The 20,918-nt window shown below is 31.0% G+C and overlaps 5 protein-coding genes across 13 annotated transcripts; 3 read left to right on the top strand and 2 right to left on the bottom strand.

The window, feature by feature from the left end:
* Positions 1-430: 430 nt before the first annotated feature.
* Positions 431-11,287, top strand: l(2)05287 (WD repeat-containing protein l(2)05287). Of its 3 annotated transcripts, none has more exons than XM_069114023.1 (16): positions 431-504; positions 624-786; positions 999-1,200; positions 1,293-1,471; positions 1,560-1,679; positions 1,778-1,965; positions 2,039-2,197; positions 2,281-2,474; positions 2,550-2,734; positions 2,798-2,961; positions 3,028-3,214; positions 3,288-3,466; positions 3,539-3,711; positions 3,827-4,009; positions 10,488-10,606; positions 10,974-11,287. In XM_069114023.1, exons 2-16 carry the CDS (start codon positions 656-658, stop codon positions 11,218-11,220), a joined length of 2,610 nt encoding a protein of 869 aa, XP_068970124.1. In that variant the 5' UTR covers positions 431-504; positions 624-655; the 3' UTR covers positions 11,221-11,287. The 3 variants fall into 3 exon arrangements, with proteins under 3 accessions (XP_068970124.1, XP_068970123.1, XP_068970125.1); XM_069114024.1 differs by having other exon boundaries at positions 465-532; XM_069114022.1 differs by having other exon boundaries at positions 459-786.
* On the bottom strand, positions 11,281-12,840 carry LOC138180300 (uncharacterized). The gene has a single exon (XM_069114027.1). It carries the CDS (start codon positions 12,811-12,813, stop codon positions 11,530-11,532), a length of 1,284 nt encoding a protein of 427 aa, XP_068970128.1. The 5' UTR covers positions 12,814-12,840; the 3' UTR covers positions 11,281-11,529.
* A 109-nt stretch (positions 12,841-12,949) lies between these two features.
* On the bottom strand, positions 12,950-17,156 carry ppk13 (pickpocket 13). Its single transcript, XM_069114037.1, has 7 exons — positions 16,440-17,156; positions 16,169-16,250; positions 15,827-16,066; positions 14,686-14,913; positions 14,368-14,552; positions 13,915-14,042; positions 12,950-13,295 (listed from the first exon to the last, which is right to left on the bottom strand). Exons 1-7 carry the CDS (start codon positions 16,580-16,582, stop codon positions 13,195-13,197), a joined length of 1,107 nt encoding a protein of 368 aa, XP_068970138.1. The 5' UTR covers positions 16,583-17,156; the 3' UTR covers positions 12,950-13,194.
* LOC138180301 (tRNA pseudouridine synthase A) lies at positions 14,797-19,667 on the top strand. Of its 7 annotated transcripts, none has more exons than XM_069114033.1 (6): positions 14,797-14,915; positions 18,181-18,318; positions 18,417-18,551; positions 18,618-18,764; positions 18,834-19,080; positions 19,208-19,667. In XM_069114033.1, exons 1-6 carry the CDS (start codon positions 14,908-14,910, stop codon positions 19,448-19,450), a joined length of 918 nt encoding a protein of 305 aa, XP_068970134.1. In that variant the 5' UTR covers positions 14,797-14,907; the 3' UTR covers positions 19,451-19,667. The 7 variants fall into 7 exon arrangements, with proteins under 7 accessions (XP_068970134.1, XP_068970132.1, XP_068970133.1 ...); XM_069114031.1 differs by lacking the exon at positions 14,797-14,915 and adding an exon at positions 17,859-17,916; XM_069114032.1 differs by lacking the exon at positions 14,797-14,915 and adding an exon at positions 17,859-17,916 and having other exon boundaries at positions 18,846-19,080.
* On the top strand, positions 19,544-20,610 carry LOC138180302 (dual specificity protein phosphatase 19). The gene has a single exon (XM_069114036.1). It carries the CDS (start codon positions 19,544-19,546, stop codon positions 20,123-20,125), a length of 582 nt encoding a protein of 193 aa, XP_068970137.1. The 3' UTR covers positions 20,126-20,610.
* The last annotated feature ends 308 nt before the right edge of the window (positions 20,611-20,918 follow it).

Here is a 20,918-nt window from a genome sequence, read left to right on the forward strand (position 1 = left end):
TTTAAAACCGATTAATTCTATTATGTTAGTAGAATTAATAAATGCCTAATTCATCTATTATTGATAAAGAAGATTCGCTACGGTTTGAATCTACTATGTCGACATAGGGTATTGTAGATTCCGATAAAAGGAATATTACAGTTATCGATGCATTTTATAACATGCATAAAGTATTTTAGATGTCGCTAAAGTACAATTTCAATTGCTGTAGTATGTGAATATGTAGTCTGTAAATTAATAACAAGCTTTTAAAATATTTTATTATAGTTGATATTTTTATTTATGAATATTAAATATATAAATAATTAAACAAATTTTTTACATTTATTAAGATTATTACTAGCTGTTATTGCGATTGTGAAAAAATATACTATGATTCTTCGAAATGAAGTTGTACCTAAAGATTTAGGTATTTTTATCATTGCAGTTGCAGAAATGGTAGATGAAGTTTGTTTAAGTATTTGGATCTTCGGATACGAGAAGACACCATGTGATAGGCATTTGGTTTGGTTAATTTATGTTTTACGCGTTTGTAGTTATCAAAATATAATATTTTTTACTGTATTTTGTATCTTATTGTGTCATTAATATATGGGGTATATAATACCGCGTTTAATTATTAGGAACATTGGTCTCTTACGACATAAGTGAAAAAATGCAGATGAAATTGAATACGCGACGCGAATCAACAAATATTGAAGTAATTGATGTAGACGATTTAGTTTTAACGAGAAAAGGCGGAGGAAGTATAATTGATCAACGGCCAGTTTTTTCACACGATGGAGAGTAAGTTTTAATTCAGCATATACAAAAATTATAATTTTTTTTGGCGTTTAAATATAAAATTTCTGGTTGTAAACATAATGGTACTAAACATGTACTTCATTAATTTTGTTAATGAAATTATATGAGTAAATATTGTTATAAATGTTAGACTACGGTATTCAAGAACAAAGTTGTAGTTAATATTTCTATTAAGTAATACATATACGTTACAGAACATTATACATAGTATGGAAGCATGTTATAAGAGCTTACAGTACACAAACTGGAGATTTTGTTAAAGAATTAGAACCAGCAAATTACAGAATTGCAGGATTAATAATACATCCAGAAAATCCTAATCTGATCATTGCCTGTACAGAAAATGGAGAATTAAATTTTTGGAGTTGTCAAAGTGGCATTATCACAAAGAAATTGGTATAAACATTAAATGTATTTTTTAGCAGTATAAAATCATGATTTCCCTTTTTGAGGCTTTTATAAATCCATAATTGTTATACTCTTTACAGAAATTAAAATTTCAAATAGAGCCAAAAATAAAAACGTTTCACATTGTAAATTATAAAACTCATAATGGAAATGAATTGCGTCAAGTGCTTGTAACATATATTTCCAAATGCAATACAAAAATTTATATAGTGTTATTTGATCTGGATAATGGAGTTTGTGCAAAGTCTACATGTATATCGTAAGAAAAATTTGTACTTCAATAATTAAGAATAAAGCTCTTTTTATGTATTAGTTATATAATATATTATTCTTACATATTATTACAGGACAAAATCTTATGAATACTATGTTGATATAATTGGTAATCATGGTGAGAATTTAATAGCACTCCTTCATGATGTAGATTTGCATATATTGAATCCATCAAGAAATTTTGTTGATAAATTGTATGTATTATACTTAAGAAAAATTATTTAACATTAAAGACAAACTGAAATTTTCAATAAAAAATACTTATAAATGCCACTGTATTTCATGATCACAGACATAAGACGGGTAAAACAGGTAGAATACCAACGTGCATTGCTGGACATCCAGAAGAAGAATGTGTTGCCACAGGAGATACAACTGGTCGTGTCGTAGTATGGAAGGGTTTGTTTCAAACAAGACCTTATACAGCAGTTTATCATTGGCATACATTACCTGTTACAGAAATAGTATTCAGTAAATCAGGTAAGATATATATTTCTTATATTTTTTTAAATTTCAACATGTACAATAACTGTATATACCATAAAAATTGTAGGTGGTCACATGTATACAGGAGGAGGAGAATGTGTTCTAGTGAAATGGGTTTTAGCAAATTCACATCAAAAATCCTTTCTTCCTCGATTACCTGCACCTATTAAACACCTTACTATTGCTCCTGATAATTTATATGTGGCTGTATCTACTTTAGATAATGGTATGAATATTTTTAGATATTTAAATCTTTAGATCTATTTTAGATAGATGAAATATATTTATAAAATATATCTATATTCATAGGTATCGTGGTTGTAAATCCACAAAGAAAATTGACATCAGTTATACAAAATTTTACATGGGGCGTGACCTTATCTTCTAAAGATTTATTTCCTGCTGGCCTTATCGTTGATCCACGTACAAATTGTTTAGTTTTAAATAGTCGTACTGGACATGTTCAATTTTATAATACCCATACGAAAAGTTTATTATATAATGTGAGTAACAGTGTAATATAAAACAGGTAAAACATTTACGCTATATTGTTTATTAACTTGTTAATAAATTTTCAGATAAATATTACGGCACAAAATTTTTTAACGCAAGAGCGTAATGTACTTATTATAAACACGGAAGTTACAAAGATAGCAATAAATCATGATGGTATGTGGATGGCGACTGTTGAAGAACGAAACGATAAAATGTCATGTATAGAAGTAAGGCTGAAATTTTGGATGTATGACGTTAAACAACAACAGTAAGTACAAGATATGCATTCTTGATGTGTAAATATTAAGATACTGTGTTGTCAACCTGTTAGGTTCGCATTAAACACGTCAATCGAGCTTCCTCACGATGGCGGTGTGAATGCTTTGCACTTCCAACCGTGCATGTTATTCGGTGACGAGGGAGCACTGGCAGTTACAACAGGCAGAGATAGAAAATTCAAATTATGGCATCTCGTAGAACCTTCATCCTTACACAGTATGTAAAAGTTATGTTGTAATAAGAGAATTGTAGTATTAAACTTTAAGATTAATTTTGTTGTAGAAAAAAATAAATGCTGGCAGTGCCATAGTGTAGGAGATTACAGAAATCTGCCTGCAACGGATGCTGGTTTCTCGATTGATGGTTCATTAGTTGGTATTGGTTTTGATTCTAGTCTAACAATATGGACTCCCGATACTTGTACATTTAAATGTAGCCTTACACACTGTCAATACCAGTATCCAGTGACGTAAGTTTTATGAAAAATAGACCTTATAATAATCATAAGAACAGCATTGAGATTATTATATATGTTTTACTAGGCGAATTGAATTTGGAAAGCAAGATGCTTGTCATCTTGTGGTAGCAGTTTCCACGCAGCATATTGCGGTGTGGAACATCCTGTCGCTTACGTTAATATGGAGCGTACCTCTAAAAATTGCAACTCTTACGGCAGATCCGAAATCAACGTACATGGCTGTTTTCACGACCGATAATTCACGTAAATATATAACTTGCTTTAAAAGATACCCAAATTCTTATTTTTGCATAGCAAGTAATCTATTAATTTTAGTGTTTGTATTCACACCCCACAAATCGACACCCATCTACACAAGAAAAGATTTTATCGAAAATAATAGTTTCATTTTGGGAGCCACCTTTGTACCACATTTACAAGTGAAACGAGATTCATCGTACAGATCGTGGCAACGAAGATCGCAGCTTTTCTTTTTAGATTCTAATCAAGTATGTACACGGCAAATGTATGCAAAACGTATTGATATAAAATATCTGTACATTTATTGAATCATCCAATACAATGATCATATGTACTATATATATTTAATTGTTTTACCAATAGGAATTATTAACGTTAGAACCAGAATCCGAAGTGACTATTTCTCTTGAAATTTTATCTACGAATGCAACAGTTCCTGCGACCGCCTTTAGCAATTTAATAGCGAGCACAACTACCACAGACAAGGAAGTACCCGTTCCATTTATGCATGAATATATGAGAACAGGAAAAGGAATGGTGAAAGAGGTAAGTAAAAAAAAATATGCCTTTGCAATTTATGTTTATAATTAGTGGACGTATGATTCGACAGGTAGGTGATATTCATCTGAAAATAATTTCGTGATAGAAAAAATAATTTTATTCTAGAACATATTCTCATTTTACAATGAGATCAAAGAGCGTTTATATATACACAATTTGTCGTAAAATATAGTATAAATAATTAAGTAGGAAATATAGAAGTACAAGTAATATTAATAACTTAATACAATATATAGTAATCTTTATCAAAGTTTTAATCTTAGGAAAATGGAAACTGTTAATCCCGTAAGATATTCTCATCTTTTTATCTATCTTTTTTCCTGTTTCTATTTTATACAAATTAAAAGATGAAGATAAATTTTGAAGTCTTGGAAATACAGTCTTGCAGTAAATAACGAGACGTGAAGAATAAATTAAAATCTATGCAAGTTGCATTTATCAACTAAGTTCATAAGTAATTCCAAAGTGTTATTATGACGTGCCACATCTCATTGCATTTTTATATAAGTTTGAGTATTTGCAGCAGAACATTTAGAACAGCTGGTCGATGAAACTTGAAATATTGTGACTTATTCGTTGCGGTCGTCCATACGGGATTGCGATAAGTTTGTGTTTGTCAGTGTTTCCTTCCTAAACGGTAATTCCGACACCGGCGTACGAGATCAAATTTTCTGTAGCGTAAACAGTGCCACTGTGGGATCTGTCGCATATTCTCGATCGCCTGCAAGTTATACATCTTAAAAAAATAATTGGTAACGTTTAATAAAACTCAAAGAACCGTGTGCACTATGAAACAAATATATAAATAAATTGAACAATCGTTTCGATAAAAGAAAGTCGCAATTTAAAATGTTCCTTTTTTATGCAAATTTTATTTATAAATCACTTTTATCATTTCTGTTTTAATAATTGTGACGCTGTTTTTTTATTTAATTTTAGAATTTAATTTAAAAATTATACAAAATTAAAACTATGATATATTTAAAATAATTTAACATCATCCTTCCGTCTCTCAATTATATTACAATTTTAATATCGCTATGAGATATTAAAAAAAATTGTGATAAAAATATTTGTGAAATAGAATCTCGAGATTGTGACTTTGGAGGAATTAACTATAATCGAACGATTCGAACGGAATTTTCACAAGCATGATTTCTGTTTACGGTACCACCTACAGTTCGGTTTGATTAGATATACCAATACAAGTAGAGAAAAGAGATTGATTTAATAAGTACCATTCGCGAGCAACGTCCACTCGTGCTTGCAATATTATCATATGCATCCCACGTGCTTATAAGAAGGGAAACACGGAATTCCATTTATTTCTATTGATTTCTCTGCACTCTGCGTAAAAGATTAAACAAAAATTCCTCTTTATTTAAAGAAAAGAAATATTTCACACAAACTAACTTATGAAACAGTCAACGTATGAAATTAATTGGAAATTCAATTATAGCTCTATATCTAATTGAGAAAGTCTTTGTTGTATCTATATGAATATCGATGACCGAATTATGTCATTTCAGGCGAAATTATCGCCATACACGTGTATTATGTGTTTCCCCTTTATCTATTTGCTCCATTTTGTCAATGCAAACTCGCGCGACCTAACGATAACATTTTCTGATTGCCAGAAAATCATGACTTGTTTGAAATTATCGTCTTTTTAAACGATAGAACGATTATTTCTTTTTTTTTTTTTTTGCGAAAACAAGAATTATAATGAAGATTATAATGAAGCAATGAAAAGTTAATGCAATAAAGAAAGCTGCTTCATTTTCAGAGACTACATTTTGATTTAATAGTTTCTGGATATTCACCGGACATCACCGGTTGCTGTTTAATAGGCTGACTCACGAACGTGTCTTCCTATACTTATCCGCTTTATCGTTCTTTTCACCGCATCTACGTGCCTAATTCGCAGAGAGGAACGCGACTTTATGAGTCAAAGCCCCAAGCAGATGCCCACGCGCCACTTTCAGCACGTGGTTACGTTTCAAACAAGATTCATATCAAGAATTGATGTATTAAACCATCTACAGAAAAGTAAATAGAGAACGAGATGCAGAATATGATAAATGGACCACGATGGAACGCTGATGAAAGACGTGTACCATTACGTTTAACAGATCAAAGTAACACAATAAATGTATCATCTTTAACAAATTTAAATAATCAGAGATAGTTAAAGTAACTTGTCAGCGTTATTCAAGTGTAAGTTACACAATTTCACTGAAAGTATATGAAGAGAGGTACTCACTATCTCTGGATTGCTAGCAGGATATGCAGACGTGGCAACCATTAGGAAGAAGACGGCTATCAGGATGCACACAGAATTCCACGCTGTTAACTTCATGCCCGAAATTGTCGTATATAGACGTCGGAAGCTACTTCTTCTACTCTCTCTTGATACACGAGATAATTTAGTTGAAGAACGTAGTCACCAGCTTGATACTTCAGTGTAATATTTGAAAAATTCTGCCAATCACAAACGCCCAAAAGTTACTTTCAATGAAGAATATCAAACAAATTGCAGAATATCAAGATCCCGATCTCCTCTGTTTAAATTTACCTTTTATTTTCTTCTTTTACTTTATACTTGATTGTATTGAGGAATAGACACCGCTCACAAGGATATCTTCACAGTAAAGTAGAAGAAGAGATGATAACGTGTTGCTCGATAAAACGATGGAAAAAGAGTCACCGATGAAGAGTTTCTTGGCTGAGCGTTCAACGTAGAACTGACTTTGGGAAGTGGCCTCGCCATGATTTAATATAGGAGCTACTTCTCCGCACTCCCACCCTCTCACGGCGTTCCAGTTGTCCCTCTGACCTAGGGCATTGTCTTCGACGGAAAAACCTTCGGCACGCGTCACTCAAGGAATCGTCTCGATCTTCCCGGAAATCGTCCAAGTACGTGATAAAATTGCAGGCTGAATAATTCTTTCAAAAATCTCAACTTTAAACACCTAACACATAGAAGAATTCTTTCAAAGACCTGAAAACATTGAAAATCACAACGAACATATTGGTATCTTTTTGTGAAATAATTATAGAGGAGATAAAGGCGAAGAAAAGAAACAAATAATATTTGGTCTCACTCGTTCACTTCTCTTTCAGGATGATAAGAAATTTGTAATTGACCAACAGGGTGAAGATAGAGGTGAAATTCAGAAATAAACTGACCGTTTGTTATCACGCAAACATTCCAAAGAACAATGGAGATCGGTCTCAAGAAGGGATGTCCACGTGTACCGCTACAAAATCTCATCGCTTTAAGGCCAATGCAAAATCAATAGACCGAGTTTCCCTTATCATGACCAAGCTGGTGCAACAAGTAGACGGGAGAGAAAGAGAGAGAGAAACTCGTTTGAACTGTCTCGTATACGATGTCGGTCTGCGTGTGATCATTTAAATGAACGCGATAATATCAGCTTGTCTAAAAGTAAAATCTTGCCCCATTTGGAGAACGCCTTTAGTGTCTGGAGGCTAAGCAAATTAAGGATCATCACATGAGTTTCTGCGATCCTTAAGGCCGCATGATCCGCTAATGATGGCGTTATGGAGAACACGGACGCAGCGGATAATTAATTCTACAAGATCGTTCAGAGACCTATACGCGTTATTTTCTTAACGTTTATTGAGAGAATCTATTAGAAGATATCAATTTTTTTGCGGGGAACTAAACGTTTTTAATGACTGTTTTAAAGAGAAAAAACTATTTTCACTATTTATATAGTTTTAGCTATTTAAACTTTTCATATTTATGAGAGACATCTTTCTGTTTCATTTTTTCCAAATAATGTGTTAGACATATTTTGTATATTTTTCTAAATAATCATAAAGATATTTTGAAACGTGCTTAGGAGCATTTTCAGTTTTGAAGACGTATAAAAACGGACACAAAACATCTCATAGCTATTGATTAATTAGGTAGGTCTACGTCGTTACTTAAGATTCACAGTACACGGATATCCGCTAGCTCACAGCTTTCTTGCATATTGCGTCAGTTCTGTGGAATAGTAGAGTTAATTGCTTATGAACCACCTGATGACTGTTCCTTATTTATGTTACGTTACGTTCTATATTTTTCTAGAAATGCATAACAAGAAATCAAACACGAACCGTAGTATTTTTCTAAATTACAAAACAATTTCTTTCTTCGGTAACAATAATTTTATATTATTACCTATCATTGTTATATATATCTCACTTTTTTGCTAATATCAACAATTTAATTTTAGACGTGCGAAATAATTTAATTTCATATTTCTAAATCTATCCTGATGGACTATATTAATCTAATATTAAACATCCGCTGCTTATAATATTAAACAGTTTAATATATCGTTATATAAGTTTCATATCTCTATTTATTCCAATTTATTAATTCATTCGGTATCAATAATTTATCTTTAACTTTCTCTTAATGTCTCTCAGTCTGCGGCCACATTTGCTCTGACAAAAATGATAGATCGCCGCGCGCACCAGTTGGAGCGGAGCTTCAGATGTGCGTAATAAGTTTCCGATTCTTCGGAAAGATTAACGAACTGGAAAGCAAAGTTCCAACAGCCGATGAAGAATCAAAACTTTCGACAGTACGAGCCTTTATTCATTCTCGTTGCGCTGCACAATGGAGAACGATGGTTTTCAACGTCGCTCCGGAATTGTTTGCAAATGTTCCGGTAAAATCAGGTCAGGACGAACCTGTTGGGGAAGCTAGGAACAAAGTCTTATCTCCCGCGGGGGCTGTCCTGATATTGTTATGTTACCTATTAATAAAATCGTATTCCCCTCATGTGTAGGTGTATATCGAGACGGGTATTCTATCTAATCTTGTTAGATTGTTTTAAACTGGTCGCCATTCTCCCGTAAACTTGCACAGCGGCATTGTTTCTTCCCGCTGAATCTGCCGGTGTATGACGCCCTCGTGAATTTTGACGAGATCTTTTTTAATTACCTTGTTGTAACGCGTATATAAGAAGAAATCTAATAAAAACAAGCGGTCCGATCCCAATGACCTTGGAAAAAATAAAACGACGTTTATAGTTAAATCTCTCTTCGAGGCATCGTTGTTTACAATTTTTTTTCTATTTTCTAATGTTACTCGACGAACAAAAGCGAAATGCAACGGTTTTGAGTTTAGGAACCCATTGGTTCAAAAGTTATCAATATGTGAATCGATTTATTTTGAGATAACGCTCATAGTGTCAACAAAGCTCAACACTTTAAAATTTAAAGATCTATCTCCATTCCATAAGACAGAGTAAGCCGTATTGTTGACTAAGACGGTATTTTATTTTGTCAAGGTCATAGAGGTCTCACTGCCTGTTTTTATTATTTTTCTCGTTATACGCACGTCACAACAAGGTAATTAAAAAAGGTTTCGTCAAAATCCATGAGGACGTCACACGTCGACAGATTGACCTTCTTCCCAATTAAATGCACCTTTGATCCATTTACATGTTTCGATTTTAATTTCGTTAAGATAATAGCCCTGTCAATTTATATGCTTAACACATTTGTTGATATTTGCACATTCGGTGACGCGTACGTTGCATCGATGCAGCTATTTAAAAAGTACTACTTATGCGTATATCTCGTGAGCTTAAAAACACTGGTAGTGAAAAAGATGGTGTAACTCTAAAGATAGGATAATACTTTAACAGTTAATACTTTAACAGTAACGTGTTAAGCTCTTCGTATTTTTAATATAATAAACGTTAATTATTTATCGTTAATTTAGCTAACATTTTAATATTACAATTATTTAAAGAATTTTATATATTATATGCACGGAATATCCCAGTAAGAGTTAATTAAAGGAGACTCTACGAAATAATATCATAAAAAATACTAAATATCGTGCAATTATACTAGACATCTCAATAGTAATCGATGAAAAGGGAAACTCTATGAAATACTATTATACTCTATTAAGATACTAAATATAGATAGTGTATGTTTCTCGGTACTATTGCTTGTGTTTTGCTTGATGAAACATGCGTCTTTTCTAGCAACTTTCTGGCGAAAACTGGTGTATACCGAGAAGAATATTCGTGTAGGTTGTAAGAGACGCGTCAACCTAGATCTGAAGTAGAAGATTGCAGGAATTGCAGAAATTTTCGTTCGGGGGTGTGCCTGCGTCAGCCTTAAGACTAATTAACTAATCGGATGTCGCGAGCGTCACAAGTATTACCGAAGAAGTAAACGCACGTCAAATATCATACGTATCTTTCCCAATTATAGTTAACTCCTTACTTGAAATGTTTTTTTCTTGTTTCTTTCTTTATCGTCTTTAATTCGTTGTTTATTTTCATCTAGGTAAACAAACATTTTTATTTAAAAGGAGCATTTCGTTTATTTATTTCTTTTTTTAAAAAGATATTAAGCACATTTTGAATGTATTAAAAACTGTGTGAATTTCGATATTTAAGATAATATTAATTATGCCCTTCAGCTTCTCAGCGTCTCAGCCCACACATTACCGCCCATGAAGATGCTTTGTGCATCATTCATCACATCTCTGCTCTCGTCATCTGTGTCAAAAACTCAATCACCTGACGATAGAATCGAGAGGTAATTTAATAAAACATTGTAATTAATAAATTATATGTATACTGTATGGATATGTTTACACATTTATTCTGAAATTTAAAGGAACAACAATAACAAAAGTATATAAAATTTTCAAAGTGAAGTATTCGTTATAATAATTAGTAAGTCAAATAAAACTATTAAGTTAACTATATTCATAGGAATGTAAAATAGCATTAAGATCCACAGTCTAATTGTGAGAAATGTTTGGAAGTGAACTATTATAATTCAGAAATTAAAACTACTTAAAGCTTTAAGTAATAAATCTTCAAGTACTAGCCTTGAAATGATAACTTAGTAGTTAGTTGATTTTGGACAAATTACATGCTTTTAATTTTAATTTGCTTAGGGATGAAACAATCCAGAATGACGAAGAGTCAGAGGAAAGCGAAGAAGAACTATCACGACCGGAAAATCGTGAATCCCCACCTGTAGCTGAAATCGATAATGTCGATGAGACGAAAGTACAACTTGTCGATCACGAATGGTCTTTCCTTAGAACTATACTTCCAGATCGAGAGGAGATTGAACAACAATTGATAGATGACAATCTTGAACCAACTTTACCATCTGAAAATATTTATAATCTAGTGTAAAAATTTTTATTTCTACGGTACACGAAAGAGGAATTGTTTATAAAATAATTGGCAAAAAAATAGTGATTATAGATTTTTTAATGAATTATTTAAACGAATACAGAAACAAGAAAGAACAACTTTTATTTCATAAATTCTATTTATGATATTACTTTATTGTAAACAATGTCCATATATAAATAATGTACATACAGTGGAACACCGTGCAAAAATTAATTAATACAATGTGATTTGAATCTTAGAATAAAAAACTTGTCATAAAGTGTGAGTAGGAAAACTTGTTATTATGTAATAAGAAATTTCATAATGTTATGTCGGTTTTGGTAATTTATCTAATCGGAAACTGAACTCAACCAATTCAGTAACAGTTTCTGATAATCGTTTTCTATATACCGGATCAATTTTCATTATTTTAAGCACTGTTTCGTTTCTATTTACAAATTCAAACTCATGATAACTGTCAGAATTATTCATAATTTCTGCACCTACTTTTTCATCCAATAACACAGTCTGGAAATATATAGCTGCAGTGATTAGAGCACATAATCTCTGTTCTTCCATCCCTTCAACTAATTCTGACCAAGATGGAACTTTCACAGAAACTGATTTTGCTGAGGTCAGTGTTTCACACAACACACTATAGTAATGCTTCAGCATAGCCTCTTCCCACTTTCCTCTAAAATCACGATCAGCGCAAAGATACAACAATTGTACCACGTCGTGCGCCAGAGGAGAATATCTTATTAGCTGGAAATCTACCAAAAAACACTTGGGAGGTACTGTGTTACTGAACATCAGATTATTCCCCCATAAATCTCCATGACTAATAACATTTCTTTTTGTAGCTGACATTTCTAAGGCTGCGTATACTTCTTCACAAGCTTTTGGTATCATACTGGCATCCAGACCAAGGTGTTTAGCTACAGCAACTATGGCATTCACACTTACTTCAAACCACATTTTAGTCTTGCCAGTCTCAGAGAAAGCATTCTCAACGAAAGCATGTGGATACATTTTCTTCAAAGACTTTCCAAAACGTGCTTCCACTAACAGAGAGGATGCATGCATTCTGGCAATGGATGTTAAACTGGATACAATGAGCTCTTTGTCGAATAACCTATTCCTCAACGAATAACCTTTAACACCTAAATCTTCAAATACCAGGAGATTCTCCTTGACCAAGAAACAAGTTGCAGTCCATGGTTCATCTTTATACTCATGATACAGTTGAGGAAATATGTCACGATAGAAGATTTTCTCCTTTAGAAAGACACATTTATCAAGCACGTATTCAGCTTGACTGGGTACATCGTATGGCACGACTTTAACGAAGAAGGACAGGATCTCTCTCCCATTTGCGGTTTTGACTTCCACACTGAGCTTCTGATGTGATCCCAAAAATCCGAGCTTCCCATCAGAATATGATCTCAAGAAGAATTTGTGCACCACTGTGTCGCTGCCTGTTGCATGTTTCACTAAAGCTTGTACATCTTGAAGGGTGAACAAATTTCGATAAGTATCCACATTAGATAGATGTTGTCCGCTGATCGAGTATTCTGGCGCGATTCGAACTTCCAGCTCTGATTTTGACATGGTTGAGGAAGTAACTATCGTAACGACTGATCCTCTTTATATAAGCATCAACCATAAGCTGCTTTCCTTTTTAGACTTTAGGTATCTATGATGAATTTACAACAGGGTACTTGTACCTGTTTTTTGGCGTGTATATTTACCGACAATCAGTGCTGAGATAAAGCGGTAACGAGACGAAAGATCTGTGCGCCACATGATTCGGATTACGCTACTATCGAGTACGTGTAAACATCGTAATGTTTGCTCTGTCTCTTCATTCTATTACGCATGCTAAGCCTGTGCAACAGCTAACTTTAACGCTAAAAAAAGCAATAACTGACACGGTCACATAAATCGTTCTTTGTCCACGTTCTAATACTTTAATTCATGAAGATTTGGATTTTACGCTATTCTGTCTCGACGAACGAATAACCAATACGGTAACTCGAAGATGCTTAAGATACTGGCACCCATGAAGAGACCAACCGCACTTCCAACAGAAACTAAAAATAACAAACAATCAGATAACGTAACGTTGTAAGATAATATGGTACAAGATGTTTCAGACATTGACAAATTTTAGAAACATATAATAATATTTGAAATATCAGAAGAGCTTATTACAAATATAAAGTCAAATTTGTTTGGTTATTGTAATATAATGGATACTAACTTCTCCATTCTACCTTTATGTCCATACAAATATCAAAAATAAAAATTTGCCTACATGGTAATCATAGTAGAGGAATTCATATGTCAAACAATTAATAATCAAGGAAAATAATAATGAGTAATTCAATATACTAATTATTTTACGGTCTGTATATATCTTTATCTCAAAGAGAAAATTTGTTACTTTATAAAATAAATTTTTCTTTTATTCTGGCAGTATGGTTATAATTATATGGTTGTAATGTTCCATTAATTTATGTGATTATGTTTTCCCAATTGCTTTGTCAATGTCGGAAGAACAGCTTGTTTAATAGTTGATAAAAATAGCGCTGATAATGAAAAGATCTGCAAAAAAAAATGCGCGAGAAATATTCTTCCTCTACATCTATAATATTTTATTACAAAGGACTAAATAATTGTTACTATTAATTACTATTGTTAATCGTTTACCTATAACATCTAAAAGATCGTTAACCACATATCGACGATAACGCACCGTTGGATGTGATAGCAAGGTAAAATGAAGTCGTGCATACATTTGACTCGGAGTATCATATTCAGAAGGTTCCAATCGATTTCTGCAATACAAAATACCACTTATACTTAAAAGCATCATAAATTAATTTGTAAACAAATACAAATTAACAGATATTTTGTGTCTAATATAGTGCTTAGAAGAGATAAAATAATTACTTTCAAAAGAATGAGTGCTGCATTGTACGATACAAGCGATCTTAGGATATTTTAATATTTTCAAGATATTCTACGCTAATTGTCTTTCAATTAATGCCTTTCTTCAACTCCACAAATGCGTTCAAACGTGTTCATACATAAAATAAAGGGAACTGTACTATCTCATGCAAAACTTTCGATCCGAGCATAATATTTTTATAGAATTCGTACACGAGCAACAAAGTCCCTTCGCAATCCGGAAGACATCCTTCGTCTTTGAGCGATTGCAAGTCGATATTCGTTTTATTGGCTATTATGCAGACCGTCTCGGTGCCGTTGCAAGCTCTTGCCCCTTGGGGTACGAGATAATAAAAATTCACGCACCCGCAAAGCTTTATCATTCGTTCTATGATTACCTAGCGATAAATACCACTTAATTTATTAGTGTCGACATATAAATCAAGCTCCGTCGGCCAACAATGGGCAAGGATTATTGCATATTCGAAAACACATCGGTGTAGTTACGACAAAAAAGAAAGATTGACGTACTTCCAGATAACACGAGTCGCTACTGTAAATGTTAAATAGATTGTTCGCTCGTATTTCGTCGCGAAACCGACAGCCCCTGTGCTCAGCAGCAATATTCTTCACGCCAACCTCGTTGAACGTGTCTTTCATTATGAACTCGACTCGGGTTGTTTTCCCGGCTTTTATACGTATCTCGTCCATCCCCACATTGTTAAGCATTGGTAACTTCAAATTATTCAAAAGATGTACCTGTAAGTGTATAATTTTTGTATCGAGTATTTCTTTTCTTTTTATTTTGAAACAGTATTATAGTAAAACCAATATAGTAATTTATAACAGGCTCTCTAGTTTGATTTATAAAGTAATACGTACCATTTTGTGCATTGAACTTATAATTAAAAACTACTTTTGAAGAAACATGTTTGATTAGTGTTACATTTTAAATGATTAGTATTACATTTTAAAGCCTTTAACTAATTGTCTCGAGGATATAAGAAGGATCAAATTTTATCAATTTGTGTTTCTTTAAAGCTGCTTGATGATTCATTAATGGTGTATTGTATATCATATGAACACGTCCTCAGATAATTGATGAAGCTAACTGTAATGCACATGGAACATTTTATCAAAAGATCAGACTATGTTTAGATACTTTAAATCTTTGTTTATATATTTGCTTTGACTTTTAAAAAAAACCTTAATTACGCGCTGCCGTATTTCTTTAAGGATAACTGTAACTCTCTGATCAATACTTCCTTTTGGATCACCCAATATTGTTCCTTCTATTGTTTACTCTTCCAAAAACACGTGAGGAAGTGATTTACTTGTTTAAGTATTAAATTAATGACCGAATTATAGCTAATATTTTTTAAATAAAATTAACATTAAATTAATTAACTTGTTAACCAACCTTTTAAGTAGGGCGAGTTAAGTCGCCACTCAGATATTATTAAATATAACAATTTTTTATTTATAGATCTATTTTTAATGCTCTTTTTATTAAAAATTAAGCATATCATGTTTATATTTACAGAGACTAAAATCGACCCAACTAAAATTAATTCGTTTTCATTAAGTTCTAATTCTATAATTATACTAGTTTTTTATTAAAAAGTAAACCAGTTAACTGAATAGAAATATTATTAAAAAAACAAGTACGAACTGTGAATCCAGCGAAAAGATATCTCTTCATCTTTGCATCTAATCGAATATCGACGATAAGATCGCCGTACTTCACGGTGCGATTCACAAAGAAATGTACGCCGGTTTTTAAATGGAACGTATTCATCGCGATGCAATATCCTACGCCAGTTTTCCTCAGTTCCTGAAATTCAGTGCAGCAGTCGAATTTTACGTTGTTCCACGTGCATTCCGCTAAGAATTCTTCGCAAGGAACACGCATCTGTGATAAATAAAGGTAGAGAGATACATATTTGCAGTATTTCAACTTTAGCGCCCGATAGGTGTGATATATCTAACTGCAAGAAAATTAATAATCATTCACCTCTTGATAAAGAGACAAAAGATCTTCCGTCGATGCACGGAGGAAATTCGGGTTGGAATAATTGGTGAACAACCCCGGGTTTCTTAAAAAAAGGACAGATATCATTTAGAAAATAACAAATTTTTTATATTTTAATTTGTAATATAAGTAATTACGATTTCAAATATAATAATATTTTAAATTGCTTAATAGTAATACAAATTTCCTGTAATTAAATTTTAATCATAATGTAAAATGGCAAAATATTTCTTAAACTAAAATTTTAACGTACCTTTTGAAATATTTTTTAATGGCGGAAGTGGAAGTAATGCAAAAAGCAACCGTAGGAAAGGATGTTTGCCAATTAACATATGTAGTCTCGGTAGTTAAAGCAACAGGATATTGAATATAATTTCTCACTACATCCTTAATCATATTTGCACAACCGTACCAAGACAGTGCACAAAAAATTAGCCAAAATAATCTGTAAATTAGTTGTAAAAATGTAAAGTTCCTTCGTCATTATTTAATTAAAATTATTTCTATCCCACTATATTAATTGTATATTTCATATTATAAATTTTCAATCTACATAAAAAAAAGAAGGGAAACTTAAAACATTGCATCGGTACATGTTAATAGTGTTAATTGTGATTTTTATAAATAATAATTTTTAAATAGACGCGTTTACCTTTCTATATACGAAAGCTGATCGTTCACAAGATATTTAACACCGTGGATAGTACAATTTGTTAAATATTGTTTGATAATTTTCCACCACCAAACGAATTTTGCCTTCATTGTTATGCTAAACTAACGTACTAGATTGAACTAATCGAATTAAATAAACTGCTTTCTTAATTATAAACGAATCGATTAAATATGGTACGAGTTATTTCATAAATTATACAAACATTTTGATTTAATCACTGGATGCATGCATAAGTTTATGATTATTTTATTACGCGAGCTGAGCTTGTTTCATGCATTATTTTATATCTTTAGAGATCAATTGAATAGAATATTTCATTTTTATATTGTTTCATTTTTATTGCAGTAAGTATAGATAATTTAAACTAAATTAAATAAGTTAACAAAAAATTGATAGTAATTCGATAAGAATGGATAAAAGATATTTATAGTCATTTTTTATCGTTTTACTATAATTACAATAATTGAAACAAAAAATAAATTTTGTAAAAAGAGATATCAATTTCCTTTCTCATTATGTTCTTTCCTTTTGCCAATATATATATATATATATATATATATGTACATATATGAAAGTATTAATGTATTTTTATAATAATAAATTATAACGAATAGTAGTAGTAATAGTAAAAGTATTTGCTGCTCCATCCGTACATTAGTCAATGTTTCAGATATAATATTAGCCTGGTATAATCCAACAAGTACACAAAATATACAAAAACTAAATTATAACAAATATATGAATTTAAAATTTCTTAATAATAAATAATTATTGATGTATTTTTTTATATTACATTTATTTCATTTTTATTCTCTAAGTATACATTTTGCAGACATGTAATAGGTATTTACAAGCATGTAGCACGTGCACAGATAGTGGAGTACCGGTAAATGTGTATACATTTGTGCATATTTTGAGGTTAGCTTTTTAAAGATAAGTTGTATATCATAAATTTTACTAATTGTTCAATTTATATTAAGTGATTGAAAAGTCGTTTTAAATTTAAAAAAATGACAAGATATTTTATTAAATTTTCATATCTTGGTACACTATACAGGTACAATTAATCATATCATTTATAATCATAATCATATATCTATTTTTAATAATTTATATGAACTCACATTCATGTTTGAAGTTACTTCTAAAAAATTATATTTTTTGTATTTCTATACAGATTACAGTAGGTAAAGAATAAAATATAGAATTTAAAAATGAAATTTTCTATAATACCAGATTTTAAGATATTAGAATACAAATTATGTGTATATATATATAAAATACGTATCTTTTATTACTTTTATTTTATTTGTATGTTTAGTGGAATGCAAAAAAATATAGTTAAAAATGCAAATATTCAGATATTTGATATTGATACCATTCAAGGTGCTATAGAAAGTGCTTTCTCAACATTGGTTCCAAAGAGTGTAGTATGGCCAAGATTAAGTTGCTGTAGTAGGTAATGTTTCTACATATTGTCAATTTTATTTGATATTATATTGCAAGATATTAATTATATACAGGTATGTGATTAATATTGATGAATCAAATTTATAGAACAGATTATGGTGTACATGCGATACATAATTTAGCTCATATTGATGTAGAAAATAAATATAATAGTATCTACAATCCTGACACGGCACTTAAATATGTTAATCGGTATCTTATTAACTGCGGTCACAATATAAGGTAACCAAATATTTAATAATTCCTATATTTTTTGATCATTAAAAATTAATAATATATCGTTTCAAGGGTATTGGAAGTAATTCCAGTAAAGGATACATTTCATGTAAGACAATGTGCAAATTCTAGAACTTATCTTTATAGAGTTCTGAGAGCTAAGAATAACAATGATCACAAAATTCCTATAATAGAAAAGGATTATTGTCTGCACCTTAGGTATAACTTATGTCTATGGACAATGTTTAGTGTTTTATAAATTAAAAATTTGTTATCAATCTTATGAAGTATTTGTTACAGGTCAGATATTTTTGATACTGAAAGAATAAAACGTGCAACACAACTTTTTATGGGAACAAAAGATTTCAGAACATTTTCTGGAAAAACTATATCTTACAAACCAATTAATTATGTAAAGAATTTGTGCAGTTTAACTTTTGAGAAAGGTTCTCCACTTATGCCATTTGATCCTCTCTCTGAAAATTTTGAATTTTGGGAATTTAAATGTTCATCAAGATCTTTTGTATATAAGCAGGTATAATTAATAAATATTATTTTATATAAGAGAGAATGTATGTAATGTACATTACAATAGATGTGTTAATGATATTAATACTTTTATTTGCAATATGTGTGCTTTTCTAATAAATTATTTTTTGTAGGTTAGACGAATTGTAACTACTTTAATTGCTTTAGGTACAGGTAAAATAACAGAAAAAGATATAACCGTAATGTTACAAGTTCCTGGCCATAACAATTTTCTACCTATTTTACGGACAGTCCCGGCAAATGGTTTATACCTTTTAAATGTAGGATATGACCAAGAGTACTTAGATAAACATATTATAAAATATAAAATATCCGATGACGAAATAGTCATACCATTAGATGAAACCGAAGTATAATATACATCTAGGAATGTATACAAATATCACCAAATAATATTTTTTAATCAATTCAATTATTTTTTTTTTAAGTACTAGTAAAGTACATTGACAATGGACCTAAACAGTCTAATAAAAAGTAAAAAATTACAATTAAAAAAATGCAAGACCATTGTAACCAACACGCTTGGTCAAAAATATGTAGAGATTGATGGAATAAATACAGAATTGTCCTCTACTGCTACGCCATTTGTCATAGATGATAGACCAGACTTACAGATTGCACATGTAATACAAGGACTATTCCTAAGTTCCCAAGATCCTGTTGTAAGCAAAGAAATCTTGCAAAAGCGTAAAATTTGTCATGTTTTAAGCATTGGTATTGATGCATCAGTAAAATTTGATGACATCAAATATTATTATTGTGACTTGTTAGATTTACCTGAGTCTGATTTACTCGTAGCAATTAAGAAATGCATTAAAATCATACACGAACATCGCGATGAAAATATTCTTGTACATTGTAATGCTGGTGTATCTCGCTCACCAGCAATTGTTATATCTTATATAATGGCTTACGAAAAAATATCTTATGATGATGCATATAATAAAGTAAAAAGTGTAAGAAATTGTATTAAACCTAATGAAGGATTTGTACAGCAATTAAAAAAAGCACAACTCTCAAACATATTATAGTAGGTAATTACAAATGTATTGTATTAAAATTTATAAAATTTAAAGTTATTACTGTAGAGAATAGAAGGAAAAAATAACACTATTTTAACAATAGATTAATTATGTATATATATTGTTACAGTAGAATTCATGTATCATGACATAATGTGTACAGAGAATATTATTTCATAATTACAATTACTTTGTATTTATAATTCATTAGAAAAGGTACATTCATGCACAGCATCTATCAAATTTTTAGCCAAAACTAAGCATATTAAAATTGCTAATTCTGGCATTTTTGTATAAACCATGCATTGGAGATGACATATAAGTCGTCGTACCAAGTAGTTTTATAAAAATTACTGTAAATCTAAAAAATATAGATGAATTTCTGTATACACGATAGTATCTATTATTTTATTTGTGATAGTAGTATATTATTGTACCTGTAGTACAATAGCTATCATATCGATTATATATATAATAATAATAATAATAATAATAATAATAATAATAATAATAATAATAATGTAATTATTATCAATATTTATATAGTGTATACATATATATATGTGTGTGTGTATATATATATATATGTATATTTATATATAATTATGTATAATCTAATATTCACATTCCTCCAACAATTGAAATGAGCTGTCTTGAAGAAAATAGACAAGGCACTTGAACCGAATATCTTTTTCTTAGCTAGTTGGCCTCATAAATAGTAGAATGCAAAAATTTGCACATCATACAGCAAACAGTAAAATAGAAAGAATAAATAAAATTAGCTATTCAAAGAATACGACGT

This window comes from Bombus flavifrons, chromosome 5, assembly GCF_040668555.2.
Source record: "Bombus flavifrons isolate JBK064 chromosome 5, iyBomFlav1_principal, whole genome shotgun sequence".
Taxonomy (NCBI): Eukaryota; Metazoa; Arthropoda; class Insecta; order Hymenoptera; family Apidae; genus Bombus; species Bombus flavifrons.